The following is a 17,958-nucleotide window of genomic DNA, read 5'->3' as shown; positions in this document are numbered from 1 at the left end:
TGTTGGAAAAATAATAGTTTAATTGAATAAAATTGATGCTATTTATAATAAGTTATATCACTTGGTGAATAGACTTATTATAATATGTCATGTCACTTGGTGAATTGACTAATTTTTAGTTTAAAGTTGCATCCATTCAATTATACCTATTAACTTTTCAACAAATTCTTTTCATGAAATGTTTTAACTATTCATCAAAAGATCTTAACCTTTTGATTCATATCCCCTCACTTATATATAGGTTACTTGAGGCACAATTCTAAGACACAACACAACATAAGTTACAAGACACAATTCACAGTGTTGAATTAGAAAACACTTAGAAAATTCCTTCCAAATTCGTTCTTTCTGGTGATAGAGAAATACAAGATTATGTTCGACTGATCACTACGGTTGTGCTTACTGTTGTGATCGTTTGTAGTTGTATCCTGGGAGACCGACGTCCAATGTTACTCAAAGCACCTAGGAGAGGACTAATATGTCTTAAGGAAACTGTTCATACATGCCTCAACAAAAATCCTTCTTCGATTTATCTTACTCTACTCATCCTATTCAGTGTCTACATACGAGTAAACAAATCACGTTCCTCTATTTTAATTCTTTATTTATTTTGCTTCGTTCGATTATATAATAATATTTATTATTATTATTATTATTATTATTATTATTATTATTATTATTATTATTATTATCTCTTATTAACATTTTTTTCTAACATAACTAACACTAGCAATATGAAAGACGTTTAGGAAATAGTGAATCAATTAAAGCATCGCTGAGCTTTTTAATAGCTTCGATTTAATTTCATAGTTGTTAGTTTTGAAGTTTTATGGTGAAGCCTAAAAGCCCTAATCTCGGCAGTTTTGGAACCTTCGAGGGAAAAAAACAGTCCCTTAAAAGATGTTCAGGAATTTTGAGATGTAGGTGTTCTGTTAAATTTTATGTTTTAGTGTTAGGTTTATGATGGAGGTAATCATAGCTTAAGGATAGAGACTAAGGGACAGAGTATAGTACCATGGAGGATCTTTCCAAGTATGCCCTTAGTCATGTCCATTTAGCAGTTACCCAACGTGACTATGCTGGGCTTAGGCACATTATCTTAACTCTCCCTCAGCTTGCCAAGGTTGGTGAGGCTAAGCTTGCCAAGGCTGGTGAGGTTAATACTGAAGCTGAATCTTTTGAAATCGAGTTTCAGGCTGATGCTGTCTCAGCAATCATCAATCGACGTGATGTCTCAAGTAGGGAGACTCCACTGCATTTAGCAGTACGTTTGCGAGATCCAATATCAACTGAGATTTTAATGGCGAGTGAAGCATATTTTGGAGTCTTCAAAATGAGCATGGTTGGAGTGCTTTGCAAGAAGCAATATGAACAAGGGAAGAGTCAATTGCTATGATCATTGCTCGACACTACCAGCCACTTGCTTGGTGTGGTCGTAGAGTTCCCATGATTGTTGCTTCAGCAGCTCGCATCAGGTGACTTTTACATGGAGGTAACTGTTATTCCGTTTATTGGTCGTATTGCACCATCAGACACTGGAGTTGGAAGCGAGGTTCAAATCTCCATGCCAATATGACACTTGCTGGATTTGACGGGTTACGTATTCTAATATCAGACCAAACAAATAGTAAATACAACAGTTTAAATTGTTTGAACAAAACTACAAACAATAAGACCACAAGAAACTTTTAGTTCATTTTGGTCACCCAACTTTTAGGCTTGTTAAAGAAGAAAGTGTGAATTTCATGGTTTTTGTTGGTGGGATCAAGAAGAAGAAGAAGAAGAAGAAGAAAGGTTAACGGGAGATGACGTGCCACATCAGATAAAACTAACATGAGGTAACGTCAGAGATCTTATTGAAATGAACTAAAAGTTCAGTGATTGTATAGCAAGTTTTAAAAGTTGGGTGATTAAAATGCATGCTCCCTAAATGTTCGGTGACCATTTATGTAGTTTACCAATATTCTAATTATTTTTAACTTTAAAATTAAAATTAAATAAATTTTATTAAATCTTTTTTAATTCAAATATTCAAATATTTAAAAAATTCTCAAAACACTGTTTAGTCTTATTAAGTCTCAAATTTAGTTAACTAAAAGATTTTTTTTTTGGTCAAGAGTTAATTACAATATTTTAAATTTCTTTAGAAAATATTTTTTAAAAAATAATTTCTGAAATTTAATCCGATTATTCAATCTAACTAACAATATATTCACTCAAATTTTGAGAGGTTAGCAGCTGTTTACCCACATTAACAAGATTGAAAATTGAATCTGACGTGGGCAAAATATTCCCTCCAAAGCCAACTGTCAAGACACAGGAAAATTTACGAAACAAAAACTGTTGAATTTGCAGTTATTAGTTGACAAAGTGGCTTCAAGAAGATCCAAGCTCAATTCTTTTATTGTCTACAGCAAAAGATTCAGTCTTTGATCAAATGGAAGGGGAAAGCCTAGGCAATAAGCTGCACACCAAGATTCACTCTCGTCAACTACTTCTCCCTCCCCAGTGTTTTCTTTCAGCCTATCTCCGAGAATCCACTGCTTGGCCCCTCTTCTTCCACGTCAGTTATTTTTCTTCTTTTCTTCTTATAGTTTTTATTTTTCTAAGAAAAAGAATGGTTTTGATTGCTGTTAGTCATTTATTATTCTGAATCAGATTACTGTAATGTAAAGATTTTAACTTCAGCTACCCTTTTCTTTTTCATTTCTAACCATTTAAGTTTATTGGCCTTAGTTTTCGTGCTGAAATCATGATTGTAATGTTGAAGGCTAGATAAAGTTGGGGCACTTCGAAGGGCATTTTTGGCTCAGAACCCCCTAAATTGGCGTTTCTTTGTTTGCCCCTGGTTACATGCTGGGATCATACATTTTGCAATCAATATCAGCTGTACGATCTTCATTGGCATCCACTTAGAGAGAGACTATGGAGCTTGTAAGTGAACTGTTCTCATCACATAATTACCCATACTTTGATTTGATCCACTAAAATTTTTCACTTTTGCTTGACAGTGAGAATTGGGGTTATCTACCTGCTTTCTGCATTTTCTGGTAGCTTGATATGTTCACTTTTTGTTAGAAGTAATCCTGTGGTTACTTCCTCTGGTGCGTTGTTTGGTTTACTTGGAACGATGCTTTCGGGGCTAATCCGGAACTGGAATGTTTACTCGAGCAAGGTGTTTAACTCTCTTTTTCCTCGTATAGACTAATGTCTATGATCTATCTCCAACTGATCTTTGTAAATCACTAATCCCCATTTGTGGTTGATTGTAGTGTGCAGCTCTAGCAACTCTTTTTACAGTTATGGTGATGAATTTCCTCCTTGGTTTGCTACCTTATATTGACAATTTCGCGAACATCGGAGCCTTTGTATCTGGACTTCTACTTGGGTTTATGCTTCTACTTACCCCACAGGTTAGGCAAATGTCTAAAAACAAATCAGGGTTATTTGAATATGGTGTCAATCGTGCCAAAAGTAGCATTAAAGTAGAGCAGAAGATGGGGCTCGACAGGCTGATTCTGAGGAGCACTTCTCTTGTACTGTTTGTTCTTCTGTAAGTTTTGTCCACCTAAATGTCGAGCTGAATTGATTTTCTTGTTCATTGTTAACAAACACGTTCGGTCTTAGACAAGGGTCTTGTTTCATTTGCAGACTTTCTGGATGCCTTGTAGCAGTATTCCTAGGCATTGATGTGAATCAGTATTGTGGATGGTGTAGATTCATTGACTGTATCCCTTCCAAAAGGTGGAGCTGCAATGATGGACCAAAGACATGTGAGGTATACATACACACATTTGATTCTTGTTTTGCTTCTTTTTGTGATGATTACTGTCCTTGTGAGGGTGGACAAAAGCATCAAAGCAATTACTATCTAATTCCAAGTTTAAATTCTGCTTTCTGATCCGTATTCAACTTCGAATTCAAGAATAATAGAATTGAAATCCCTTGACATATAATTGCAGATCATGAAGAGCAGCTCTGAGATGACATTGACTTGTTTGTATAATGGCAACACCAGGGTGTTTCCTTTCACCAACGTTTCACAGGCCAGGATGAATGACTTGTGCGCTATGATATGCTGATGATGCACTCAAACTTGGATTCGGTTGAGGCGAATGACCGAATCGGTCAACACGACACATGGCTTGAATGTAGAGTGCATTTCCCAGACATGGTCATTAGTGTCAAAGCATGACCAAACTATTAGAGATGGAAACATGAAACTGCGATTGCAAACCACTGACAGGAAAAACCATTGCTTCTGGCAATTCTCTCTTTAAACATTTTAGTGCTTCCTTCAGTAACACAACTCCTTAGGTATTGATTAATATGTAGATATGAGTGTTGAAACTAAAGAATTTTCATATTTTTTGCCTACTACACGAGTGTTTCATTTTTACCTATCATTTTGATGTAATCATTGCAAAAACTCCAATCTCTAAACTCTCTATTTAATTTGCTTCCTCATCCTGCTCTAAGTACATAAATAAATGCTTAAACCCAGCGCAAAGTTTCACAATTTAATCCTTTAGATTTAATTCCTTTCAACTGCTAATTATTTCTATCTAATCACACTTTCATTTTAATAATTCAAAATGCACTAAAAGACTGTATTTTTCAATCACCGAAAACATAAAATACCTAATCGATTTTAAAGACGTTAAATTATTTCTCTTTTCTAGTCTTTTAAAAAAACGACCTTAGTGATTAAGGAGATCGTTATCCCTTGAGATCCCGAGTTTGAACATTGTATATGCAGTGGTATGAGCGTTCATTATGAAATGATTTACGATTATTAATGCTAATATTTTTATTTTAAAGTGGTAAATTTACTAAAAATGCGTGTGCGTGTAGCAGCGAACGATCAACACCAACAAAGCAGCTCCTTGGCAGTTTAATACCTGATAACTTTGGTAGAAATGAAAGGGACAAAGGGAAGGTTTTCATGTTGTAATAAAAGTTTGCATAAGTGGATTATCATCTAATATTTATGATAATCTCCATAATTAAAGGCTGTGCTGGTAGTTCCTAGTTCTAGATGGAAGATAAAATGAAGGGATGGGACGTTTAAATCAATGCAATGAATTAAAATTTGGCTTCTTCAGCTTGATCACTTTCCAATGAAAATCTCAAAAGACCAACATCCTCTTTACTAGTCCCGCTCTCCAAAATCCATTTCCCACATTATTTTATTATCTTACTCCGTTCAAATAATTAAAAATACATATATTCCCATTGCTTTTAGGAAGAATAAAATATAAACCCACGATTCCATTTTGTTTCCCCATTCTTTTGAAAAAAATCAAATGTATAGTAAAAACCAAAACCCACAAATTTCAATAGAATGCAAGTGCAGGACTAAATTCAGTTGCCCGAGAAAGAAAATCAAACAACCATCTCTATTCTACACTTTGAAGGAAATCCCAGTCAAACTTTTCATAACCCACCTACTCTATCATCCTTGAACAATGCACTTTCTATTCCATTTCAGATGCCCCCCACTTGCATTCTATCTGTACTCCATTATATTTTTGCCCTTGGAATTTCTGGCATTTAGGAGATGTTTGTTTGTCTCTTAATGGAATCATTCAGCGTTGAATGTTGAACCGTTCAACATTCAGTGCGTTTGTTTCGCACCTCTGAATGATTCAATGCTGACTGATTCAGTAAAACAGTGATGAATGATTCAGCACAGAAGTACATTCTGAATGATTCAGAGCCATTATCAAACATCATGTCACATTCAGAGCTAATTCATACAGAGTCTCTGAATCATTCAGCGCTTAATCATTCTGAAGTAAACAAATAACCCTTTAGTATTTATACTTTAACTTAGCATAGTTTGGTCTTTGTCCTTTTTAATATCATAATTATTTAAGGAAATTCATGCCATTAATTATTTTAATTAAATTATTGAAATATATTTAGCTTTATTATTAAGTAGTGATAATATAAAATAAAAGATTAAATGATCAAATTAATAAATGAGGATCAAATTTTAAATTTGAGTATTTAAAAGGATTAAAGCTATAATTTGATCTAAAATATAGATAAACCTTACATAAATGGGATGATTGAAGGTAGAAATGGGGAGGGTATTCATGAAAAAAAATTCACGTGGGAGCATTATCATTTAGGCATACACTTTATTCCTTATTTTAAAAGAAGAGTTCATGTTTAATTTATAGTTCATATTTGGAGTTATCGTTTTCTCAATATTATGTTTAAAAAATAACACACATCATGTAAATATATATTTGAATTTAAATTTTCTAAAAAATTAAGACTTCTTTTTTAAAAATAATTCAGGATTATTATATGATAATATATGTTTTAATTTTTTTAACTATTGAGAACATATATACTCCACAAAAATATTTAATCGAATTCAATATTTTAAAAAATAATATTCTCACTTATAACTGAAATTACTTAATAAATTTAAAAATATTACTTTTATCCCAAAATAACTCAATAAATCCTAAATATATATTTGTATTTCTCTACCCATTAAACAATGAAAATGGCAAATTACCAATCATCCTTTCCCCTCCACAGGAAACACCTTTCATTGCTCCCAGCAGTCCTTTTTCTACCTTAGAAACTTGAGCTTCTAAATATCCCTCCTCCTCTTTATATCCCTTTCCACCCACCCAGTTTTTCACTCTCAAAACTCTTCACCTTCCTTAACAAATGGAGGCATCTTCCACAAGCTCCGTCAATGGGTTCTACAACTTCCTGAGTGGTGGCATAGATGAGCTTGAACGTGTTTACCTCTCCAACAACTTCATGTAAATCCAATTCCTTCAAAGGGTTCTCTCCCTTCTTCGATCTTTCCATTCCCACCTACTTCTCCTTGTCCAAAAACTCCACCTTCCATTCGGCGATAAGTGGCTCGATGAGTACATGGACGAAAGTTCCAAGCTTTGGGAAGCTTGCCATGTCCTTAAGCTAGGTCTTTCGGGCCTCGAAAACTATTACTCTGCTGCTTTTAACATCGCTTCTTCTCTTGAAACTCATCGCCATCTTAGCCCACAACTCACCAGACAGATCATTAAATCAGCCCCTTTTTGGTTTTCAAATGGGTAAACTACACGTTTAGTACCTACACTATTACTTTTGTTTCGTTTTCACAAATATTTTTTTTTTAAACCGTACCTAATTTTAGTTTAGGTATTGTTTTCATGTTATCATAAGGTAAATTAAAACGAAAAATATTATATTAGCAGTTCTGTTAATTTTTTCGATGGTGAGGTACCAAATTAGAACTTAAACTAAACGTTATGGGTATGGTCTGAAAAATAAAGTTTAGGTACTAAAATGGAACATAAGTAATAGCGTAGGTACTAAACTTATAATTTATTCTTTTTCTTAATTGTTGAAACCATTGAATTGATGATCTGATATTTGTTAAAAAAAAACAAACAAACAGATAATCCGAGGGATTTCAGGGTGCCGAAGGGAAGCTGTGGGACTAGAAGAAGAAAACAAAGGTTTGATGCAAACGAGGATCCAACCGCTTTCGTTAAGGTTCGACGAGAAAGTATCAGTAGAATCGAAGCTGAACGGATTCAATGGTTTTCGAGGAGTGTTGTATGCAATGAGGAACGTGAGTTCATTGCTGCTGATGATATTGCTGTACGGACTGGTGTATTTCTGGCCGCCGGAATCGAGTTTCTCGAGAGGAGGGAACGAAGGGTGTTTGTTTTTCGGATCGACGTTCATGATATCGACGGCGAGGTTGCAGCGGAGGTTGGCGGAGGAGATAAACGGGATGAATGGGATACTGATTTATGAGTATAGGAGGGCGAAGGCGGCGGTGGAAGAGGTGAGGGAGGAGATGGAGAGCGGAGGTGGAGAGGAAGGGATGATGAGGGAAACAGTGGAGAAGATGAAAGGATGCTTTGGGGTGTTGAGATGTGGAGCTGATAACATTACAGCTCAGCTTGATGATTTCTTTGACGAGATTGTTGAAGGGAGGAAGAAACTCCTTGATTTTTGCAGTCATAGGTAGAAGAAGATGACTAGGAATTTTCATAATGTTACACCAAATTCAGTCGTTGTGCCCTTAAACACTTGCCCTTTTTTTAAATGTGTCTTTAAATTCTTATTACATTCACTGCTCCTACTGCGGAGATACTAGCTAGCATCACAAACCTCTGGACATATCATGTCATGTCAAAACAGAGTAATTGTGCGCTTAAACAATCTGTTCAAAAATTGGATTTCTCAATCCTTTCTCCGGGTTCAAAATAATATCATAAAATGATATTTGAGGTTCACTCCGAGAATAAATTTCATATGAGTTTTTATCGAGGATCATGGAGTTATATGGCGGCAGAAGTCGAGGTAAACAGTTCTTATGGGATGATCGCAATAAGTCAAGGCATCAAGAAGTATCTAAGGTGAACTAGCCTAGGATCGCCAGAGTGGAACGACGAGGGCGTCGTTAGGTTTGGTGGGGAAGAATGTCACATACAGAAGAGTTGAGCTTGGGACATTAGTGTAAGTGTCCGACAAAGAGGTTGAATATGAAGTATCGGACTTGCCAAGACCACCAGATTTAGCTCGTCAGTTGGAGAATGTTGTGGAGCCCGTTCACACTGGCCGTGCAAGCAAGGAAAGTGACACCTTATCAGATTGTGTCCACATAGGTAGCGTAGATATGGCAAGAGACAACAAATCAAAAGAGATTGTGAGGTAATCTTACCATATCAAGTGTGATCAGCCATCCAAGAATCAGACTAATTGATGTGATGAGATGATGGTTTGGGTGTCTTCCCTTAAATAGGGGATTTGATTGATCATTACACTGTTAGTATAGTGATTCTTAATATTAACGTGATAATTCACTATGGTTATTGATGTGATATATGAGTTAAATTTATTTTTTAATCGTATTCAAAAATAAAATTAGTTCTTTTTAAAAAAATATTTATGGACTTATATAATTTTTAAATATGAATATATTTAAATATAAAAAGTTAATACAAAAGTATTAAAAATTAAAATAAATCACTAAAAGAATTAAATAAATCGTGGGTTTAGACATAGGATGATAAGGGATGATATAGATCATTTTGTTTTTATCGGTTTGTGGTATTCTTTTTAAGTGCATAATTTATTCGTGCATGAAATCTTCTGTTTTCTTAAATAATTTTAGGTAATTATAAAATAGTGTTTATTTAAAAAAATTAATCATTTAATAATAAATGTTTATACACTTTTATAAATGTTATGTTCGAATTAAATATCTCAAACAATAACAATCGTTCATAAAATCTTTAAATTAAAAATATTATATATTTAAATATGTGCAAATTCACATAATTTAATTCAAAGTCTTTAAAGTTAAATTAATTTTAAATCAAATTTAAACGTTGATAATTATTATATTCATAAACGTTGATAGGGTCATATTTGATCTATATAATTACTATTGTTTATATATATATATTATAATTTGGATAAAATTTATACATAAAAAAAAGATATTGAATGAAGGATTTTTCTTAAGATCTTGATTTAAAGTTATATTAGACTATATTGCTTAAACTAAGGTACTAACGGAAAATAAAATTTAAACTCAAGATTCTTAAACTCAAGTTATAATAGATTATATTGCACTTCATTAAGAGTCTAGGTTTTTTATTAGTACGTGGGATTATAAAATAGTATATGTATAAAATATTTTTAATTATTTAACAATAAATGGTCAAATATCCCTGTAGACGCGTACTCGAATTCAAGACTTCTTAAAAACAATCAATTTTTACTCTCGAAATGGCTTGATTTGATCTTTTAAGAGTTTAGTTGATTGAGGGTCGAATATATATATATATATATATATATATATATATATATATATATATATATAAATAGGAGATTATATTGGGGTTTCCACTTGTGAGAATAAATCATGCATTTTGTCTCTGCCGGGAATTCATGGCTTGCCTCCTTTCCCGGGTTCCATCTTCCATGAAAGTCTGCTGAGTTAATTAAAAGAAAAAAAGAGCACATTGCTTAGAATAACAAGTGGTAGGATAGCGGTGGTAGCACGAAGTGTGGAATAAGTTTATGAAGAACAAAATTATGGTATTGGAAGTGTGATGCCATATTATGTGGGCTAACTTACGTATACGACAAATCATCATTAACCCCCCAACCCTCATTTCTTGTTTCTTCCTCTTTTTAGGATAACTACACGTTGAGTATTTGAACTATTACTTTCGTTTTGTTTTCCTACCAATTTTTTTTAATTATACATATAATTTAGTTTAGGTTTTATTTTGATATCATGTCATCAAATATTTAACGGTGACATTGACGTGTCATTATAAGGTAATATCACATATTATTAAAAAAAATGTCATATCAATAATTCTATTAATTTTTCAACGACAGAGTACCAAATTAAAACCTAAACTAAACGTTGACTATGGTTTAAAAAAAGTTTTGAGTACTAAAATAGAATTAAAATAATAGTTTAGATATTAAATATGTAATTTACTCTTTTATTTTTTTAATTTCAGTTTTTGGTTCCTGATTACATACATTACTCAAACTAACAAGAAGTATTTCAAGATTAGGTAGAGACGATTTCATGGTACGATGCAGGAAGTGTTTGCCTTGTTTCGGTAAATATCCATAACGAACTATTGCAAGAGAGTAGTGTCTATGGGGCTATCCATGGTAACTGGTTAAGTCATTTAGGCACGCAAATTTATATTAAAATAAGCGCATAAGTTAATTGACATCAATGGTAAAATAAAAAATGTCACGTAAGTAATTTAGTTAGTTTTTTAACGGTGGATATCAAATTAAAATTTAAACTAAATGTTAGATATTATTTAAAAAATAAAATTTTATGTATTGAAATAGAATAAAAGTAACAATTTAGATACTAAATGTGTAATTTATCGTTTTTATTTTTTAATTTCAGCTTTTGATTACTCCTTACATCCATTACTCAAACTAACAGAAAGTATTTCAAGTTTAGGCAGAGACAATTTCATGGTACCATGCAGGAAGTGTTTGCCTTGTTCCCGTAAATGTCACACCCTAATTTAGGGGTTAGATTTTATTAAATTAAGTAAATTTAAAGGACTAAATTACAAGTGAATTTAGATATATGATTTGTGTTCAAAGATAGTTTTCTCTCGACATTCGACTCTGATTCGCAATTTTCGGTGGTATTTCGATTGCTTAATCCCCTGTTGTGATTCGTTTGTCGATGCAGAGAGATCTATTAGCATCTTCTTTTTGTTTGAGTTTTTAGGATGAGTTTTTAACTATTTCCTGATGTGATCTCTATATGATCTCAAGTGGCTAGTTTCGTGTTAATGCTTATAGGAAATATCCTAATTATGTGTGTTTAATTTACACTTATAATTATAAGTTATCATTGTAATTTTAGATTTTTCTTTTTCAGTAAAACTAGCTGATTCTTAAGAGGAAGAAAAAAAAAGAATGCATGATATTTAGTACCACACACAGCTAAAAAGAAGAAAAGAAAGAAAATTAGAATGTTGGGCGTTGAATAATATTTGAAAGACTCAATTGGTGAATGGGTTTTTAAACTTTTCCTCCATATTTTTTAAAATTTATGTCAATTTCTATAGATTAAATTAACTTTTCCTTCCTTAATTTTATTTAGTCGACAACGGCATCGGTTTTTAAACTTGTTGTCGACCGTCGGTTGTCTTTTTCTCTTTGTTATTTTAGTTTTTTTAATAAGAATAAATATGTCTTTGTGACATGTTTATCTATGTCTTTATAACACACTTATCTATGCATATGTGGCACGTTTTTCTCTGCATTTTGGTAGTTTTTGGTCATTTGGTTGTTGTTTTCGTTTATCTTTTTTCTCAGGGTTAGATTTGACATCGCCATGACAGATCAAGATGGCGGTTATTTGTTATCATGTTGATATTCTCTGCTTTGGACCCTCGGATTTTTTTAGATACGCGTTTTGCACTCGTGGATAGTTTTCTCACGTCGCTTAACTCTAATTTGAGATTTGTTGGTGGTCTTTCAACATTTTCATCCTATTTTGCGGTTCGTTTGTCGATGCAGTCAGATTTATTCATATATTTATTTTGTTCGAGCATTGATTTGGTTTTGTAACATTTTCTTTTTATAGTATTGCGTTATCTAGGTGGCTAATTTTTGTATCATAGGAAAATGTCTTAATTATAATTTAGTTAACGTTTATGGTTATGCTAGTAATCTTCATTGTAATTATGGATATTTTTATTTGGAAAAAGGGTAACTTTTGCCCATGCATTAGACCCAATTTATCATTTTCATCCCTATCGTATTTTCAATCAATTTAGCCCTCAAAGTTGCTCAATTGCATCATTCTATATCTTACCCCTTACTTAAACCCTAGATTATAAATCTTAAACCCTAAACCATAACTTTGTAACCTTTAAACCACAAACCCTAACATTAACCCTAAATTATATCTTAGGGTTTATAATTTAAGGATAAGATATATGATAAAGCAATTAAACAACTTTGAGGGCTAAATTGATGCGAAAATATGATAAGGACAAAAATGATAAATTGAGTTTATTACAAGGGCAAAGGCAACCCTTAAACCTTTTCATTTTTAATGAAACTAGTGGCTTTCTATATATATATATATATATATATATATATATATATATATATATATATATATATATATATATATATATTGATCATAGAAAATCAAAATGTATTGCACATATGCATTCACGAATACGTAGAAATCAACTTATTTGAACTAATATGAACTTTTGGGTCAAATCGTGTTTGTATTAGACCATCTTCCAATTTTTTTATTACAAGTCTAATAACAAGTTTTTGTATTTAAATCAAAACAAAGAAGTTCTCATAAAGTATGTATAATTCTTTTGAAATATGCTACATATTTTCCGCCAATTATTCACATATTTAAAAAAATGAGTAAAGAAGAATAATTTATGAATCAATTAATTAAACAACTTCGGAGGTAAAAGGGAGTGTTATTCTCTCTAGAGATTTCGAATTGAAACGGTTGTGTTTATAGGTATGTAACACCCCTAACTCGTACCCAACCCGGATACAAATCTGAGGTGTCACATTGACTTTTCAAAACACATGTGATGAACAAATAAGAACAATTTACAATTTTTGATCAAGATAAAGAGTATAAACCTTAATTTAAATAAGAAAATCATTTCACATTCATATTTACATAAAGCTGTGATAAAGTACATAATTACAACATATATGGGTCTACAAAATAGATCGGAGCATTTCAAATTAAACGTATAATACAATCCAACAGTTTACAAAATTAACAAAAACCTACATTTAATTTGTCTTGATCTGATTTTCACTGTATGCTATCCTCGACAACTCAATCTTCCATTTTCTTCAAACCTACGTGTGAAAAAAAATTACACGCTAAGTCTATGACTTAGTGAGGCAAATACTAGTAGTGCTAACTTATTAAACGAAAACTTTATTGGTTTTTATCAAAGCATTTTATAAAACATTTCAACTTATTTTTCCATATCTAAAGCAATATACTTATGTGTTATTCTCTTTGTATATCTTTGTTTCAAATGCCCAATGTATACTACTGAGAACTCTAGGTATATGAGTACATTAAGGTTGTGCACTAATACTGTCACCACAGCTCGTAATTTGCACCGAAGTGCCACATAATTGTCCCGAAGGACCACATAGATTTGCACCGAAGTGCCACATATTTATCCCGAAGGACCACATAATTGTCTCGAAGGACCAAATAAACCCTCGACTCTTGGCATGCCAACTATACCTCTAATTCTCATACATATACTTTGGGTGATTAATCACCTAATTATGTTCAATCATTATTCGAAGTGCTTCTTATTCACATAGTTACTCTCCCATAGAGTCCTTTCACATACACTTATTCAAAGTCACATTTCTAGAATCATGTAATCATAAAACACAAATTATATAATATAAATTAAATAAAAACTTGTAATGTAACATAAAGAAAATTGTAAAGTTTTTGATCGAAAGCAAAGAGGTTGGCTTATCACAAGCTTTCCTTAATCATGTTACAAAACCAATAAGTTGCACTCACCTTTGCCTTACTGAAGTTCTAAGAAAAATCCTTAACACCTTAGAATCAGTACTTAATATGTCGAGCTGACCAGAATTTGATTTCGTTCAATCATTACACAAAACAATCGAAAATCAATATCGTTCTTCGAATCGCTTACATCCAATCATAATAACTTATGATGCAAGAAACCCTTACTTTTCATTTCATGCCTAGAAGTATCGGTACTACCCCTACAGTACCGATACTTCCCTTCAAGGGTATCGATACCTCCTTAAGGTACCAATACCAATTTGGCATTCTGTAATCGTATCTTAAAAATGGTATCGATACCATTCCCCTGGTATCAATACTACCCACTTAGTATCAATACCCTCTTCAACCGGTATCGATACTACCCATAAGAAATACACAGATTTATCCCTTGAAATATCGGTATTGTTCTAACGGTACCGATACTCGAAGCCTAGAATGGCCATTTTCACTTCAAAACTCAACCCAAAATCTTCCCAAATCCCTTATATCATCCCTCATTAAGCCCTTCAACTAAACTTCTTTCATTCAAACCAACTCTCCTCCAATTACTACTCCTTAACATACGAAATCTCACTAAAACACTTACATTTAAAAATCATGCCATGTTTTCAACCAAGATCTTAATCACTTCTAATACTCATAATCCTTTAGTTAGCTCATTGACAAGTCAAATATCTCAATAAAACTTCAAAAACTACTCTATATCAAAATTTAATTTCAAAACCCATTTTACAAAATCCTTTCAAATTCACTTATTTTGTTGTTTTAATCCTATATAAGCTTTCCTTAAGCTTATATAACACCTCAACTTCCATTACCAACCAAAAAATAAAGGAAAACCACAAAATTCAAAATCTTACCTTAAGGAGGAAGCTCACGATAGAAAAAGAAGAGAGCGAGAAAGGAGTTTCCAGATAACTCCAAATCCCACATGCCAATCCCTTAATAAAGGAGATACTTATCCTTTAATAGGAAAAGACCATAATGCTCTCTCTATTAAACCAAAATTTCCATCAAGCCATAAACAAAAATTCCACTATAAATCCTTGAACTTATTGAATTATTCTAATTCAACCACTGAGTTTAAAATTCTTACATTTTGGCCACTGACCCGATGATTGGGATGTTACAAGGTATGTATCCATTATTATTTTTTCTCTGCCTATCTTTAGGGGCCTTTTACCCATCTTTCAAGTTTTTTGGGGTTTGGCTTCCTTGGTGAGATTTCCATAACAAGGTTAACCATCCTTGGGGTGTTTTCATTCATATCATCTTTTGTATCATTTGATAATTGCTTGGTAGGTCGATTAATGACCACAGGGAATATAAATTTCCAGGCGATGAAAACTATTTTGGCTAATGTTCGGAATCCAATAGGGGGCATGTCAATAACAGAATTAGGGGGAGGCCGATATCTGCTTCGGTTGTATCATGAAATTGATGTTAACAGAATTGAAAATGATGGCCCCTAGTCTTTTAATTCGTGTTGAAAATAGGGCTAATGTAAAGTAAAGTGAAAGGAATTAGGTGGCGAAGTAAATTAAATGACAAAGGTAAGAAAAATTGAAAAACGTCACTATCATATATTCATATAAAACAACTTACAAGTTTATTAAATACATACAATAGGTGAGAACAAGTATTTAATTTAAATTAAACTACCCATGGATTTATCTTTATCTACTTAAACTGCTAAGAGTTAGTATTCCATTAAACTACTAATATATACAAGATAAACCTTATCTACTTATTTATAACTTACACTCCCCCTCAAGCTGGGAGTAAATATTAGAAAGACCCAACTTGGATGTGATCTCATCAAAGTTAATTCTTGGAAATGCTTTGGTGAGAATATCCACCAATTGATTTTTAGTAGAAACATAGTTAAGCCTTACTAATCCACCATTCACCTTTTTAGAGACAAAATGTCTATCTATCTCTACATACTTCATTCGATCATGATGAACTGGATTTTTCGCAATGCTTATGACAGACTTGTTGTCACTTTGAAGTTCAAAATATTGGTTGTCACATAGGCCAAGCTCAGTTAACAGCCTTTGTAACTAAATTCCTTCACAAATTCCAAATGTTGTCGCCCGAAACTCTGCTTCTACACTACTTTAAGAAACCATAGCCTATTTTTTTACTCCTCCAAGTTTCTAAATTTCCCCAAACAAATAAACGATAACTTGTAGTAGACTTCTATCAGTCAATTCTCCCGCCCAACTGGAATCTAAATAAATTCTCATCGTTCTATCATCATTTTTCCTGAAATTAACCCATGTCCTAGTGTTATTTTCAAGTATCTTAGAATTTGGTTCATAGCCTCTAAATGTTATTCTCTCGGGTCATTTATGTATTTACTTATTATGCTGACAGAAAAACCTATATCAGGTCTAGTAAGCGACAAATAGATTAACTTACCTACTAGCATTTGGGATTGTTCTTTGTTCACAAGACTTCCCATTTCTTCCCTTCTTAGTTTTAGATTTGCTTCCATGGGAGTTTCTACTTTCTTGCATCCTTTTATTCATGTTTCGGATAGTAGGTCTAGGATGTACTTCCTTTGATTAATGACTATTCATTCTTTCGATCTTCCAACTTCCATACCGAAGAAGTATCACAAAGTACCTAAGTCTTTAGCCTTAAACTCCTTCGCCAGTTGATTCTTTAATCTTTCTATCTCTGTAAAATCATCACTTGTTAGGATGATATCATCCATATAGATAATTAAAATTATTTTTCCTTATTTGATGTCGTTTTTACAAACAGAGTGTGATCCAATTGACACTACTTGTAACCATCCTGAATGATCACCTTAGTGAACCTGTCAAACCAAGCCCTCGGGGACTACTTAAGACCATACATGGACTTTAATAATCTGCATACTTGTCGGTTTCCTGTACCACTTCTCACGCTAGGTGGAATTTGCATATAAACCTCATCCTCCAAATTCCCGTTTAAGAAAGTATTTTTATTGTCTAGTTGATGGAGCACCAAATATTGATTGACCGCCAATGATAGTAACACTCTCACATTCTTTAGCTTTTCCACGGGAGCAAAGGTTTCTTGGTAGTCTCTCCATAGGATTGAGTGAATCCTTTTACTATCAATTTCGCCTTGTATCTTTCAATACTACCATCTACTTTGTACTTCACAGTAAATATCCATTTGTATCCGACCACTTTCTTGTATTTAGGGAGATCAACTATAAACCAAGTGTTTTTGTTTTTCAGTGCCATCAATTCCTCTTTTATCGTTTTTTCTACTTAGGATCCCTTAATGCTTCTTTCACTAATCCTGAAACAATACACTATCAACATTAGTTGTAAAATTCTTAAAAAAGGCATTAGATTCATATATGCAATAAATTTATTAATTGGAAGATTTGTGCATCTCCTTACTCCCTTCAACTGAGCAATTGGCAAATCCCTATCATCAACCAAGGCATTATTTAATGGGAAAAATTGATTACCTTCTTCATTTTGAGAGGGATTCAAAATCGGTTCCAACTCTTGGTAGTGTTCATGTTGTGTGGGAGGTCTTCTTTTATAAACAAGCAATTTGGGTTTTTCGGATGAATATGTGGTTAATTTGGCATTGTTGTTGGTTGATTTGGTAAATTTTATGGTTCTGTTTGGTATGACTCTAGGGTTGGTTTGGTGTGTCCGGTTCAACTGGCTGGTTTGGTTGGTTCAGTTTTGCTAGATGGTTATATGTGAATGGCTGCTGGTCAGATAATAATGGTTGTAAAGTAGACTCAAAAAATTGAAATTCATTAGATAAGGACTCCCCAAGAATTTCATATTTAAGGAAAAAATGTTCATTTTCAAGGA

General features: G+C 32.9%; 1 protein-coding gene and 2 pseudogenes across 1 annotated transcript; all 3 read left to right on the top strand.

Annotated features, from left to right (window-relative positions):
• Positions 1-1,015: 1,015 nt before the first annotated feature.
• LOC120182667 lies at positions 1,016-1,692 on the top strand (annotated as a pseudogene).
• Positions 1,693-1,833: 141 nt separating this feature from the next.
• On the top strand, positions 1,834-4,234 carry LOC120182654 (RHOMBOID-like protein 8). The gene is made up of 7 exons (XM_039187570.1): positions 1,834-1,838; positions 2,477-2,563; positions 2,771-2,934; positions 3,012-3,175; positions 3,273-3,553; positions 3,652-3,778; positions 3,963-4,234. The coding sequence occupies exons 1-7, from the start codon at positions 1,834-1,836 to the stop codon at positions 4,080-4,082; spliced, it is 948 nt and encodes a 315-aa protein (XP_039043501.1). The 3' UTR covers positions 4,083-4,234.
• Positions 4,235-6,638: 2,404 nt separating this feature from the next.
• Positions 6,639-8,151, top strand: LOC120181607 (annotated as a pseudogene).
• Positions 8,152-17,958: the final 9,807 nt, after the last annotated feature.

Source organism: Hibiscus syriacus, unplaced genomic scaffold, assembly GCF_006381635.1.
Source record: "Hibiscus syriacus cultivar Baekdansim isolate YM2019G1 unplaced genomic scaffold, ASM638163v2 tig00003721_pilon, whole genome shotgun sequence".
In the NCBI taxonomy this organism is placed as follows: domain Eukaryota; kingdom Viridiplantae; phylum Streptophyta; class Magnoliopsida; order Malvales; family Malvaceae; genus Hibiscus; species Hibiscus syriacus.
This window is presented reverse-complemented; position numbering and strand designations above follow the sequence as displayed.

What these genes read in the sequence shown, in the direction of transcription:
- LOC120182654 (XM_039187570.1), top strand. An exon ending in GGAATGTTTACTCGAGCAAG is followed by an intron (nt 3,176 to 3,272) that starts GTGTTTAACTCT and finishes GGTTGATTGTAG; the next exon opens with TGTGCAGCTCTAGCAACTCT. An exon ending in CTTGTACTGTTTGTTCTTCT is followed by an intron (nt 3,554 to 3,651) that starts GTAAGTTTTGTC and finishes TTTCATTTGCAG; the next exon opens with ACTTTCTGGATGCCTTGTAG.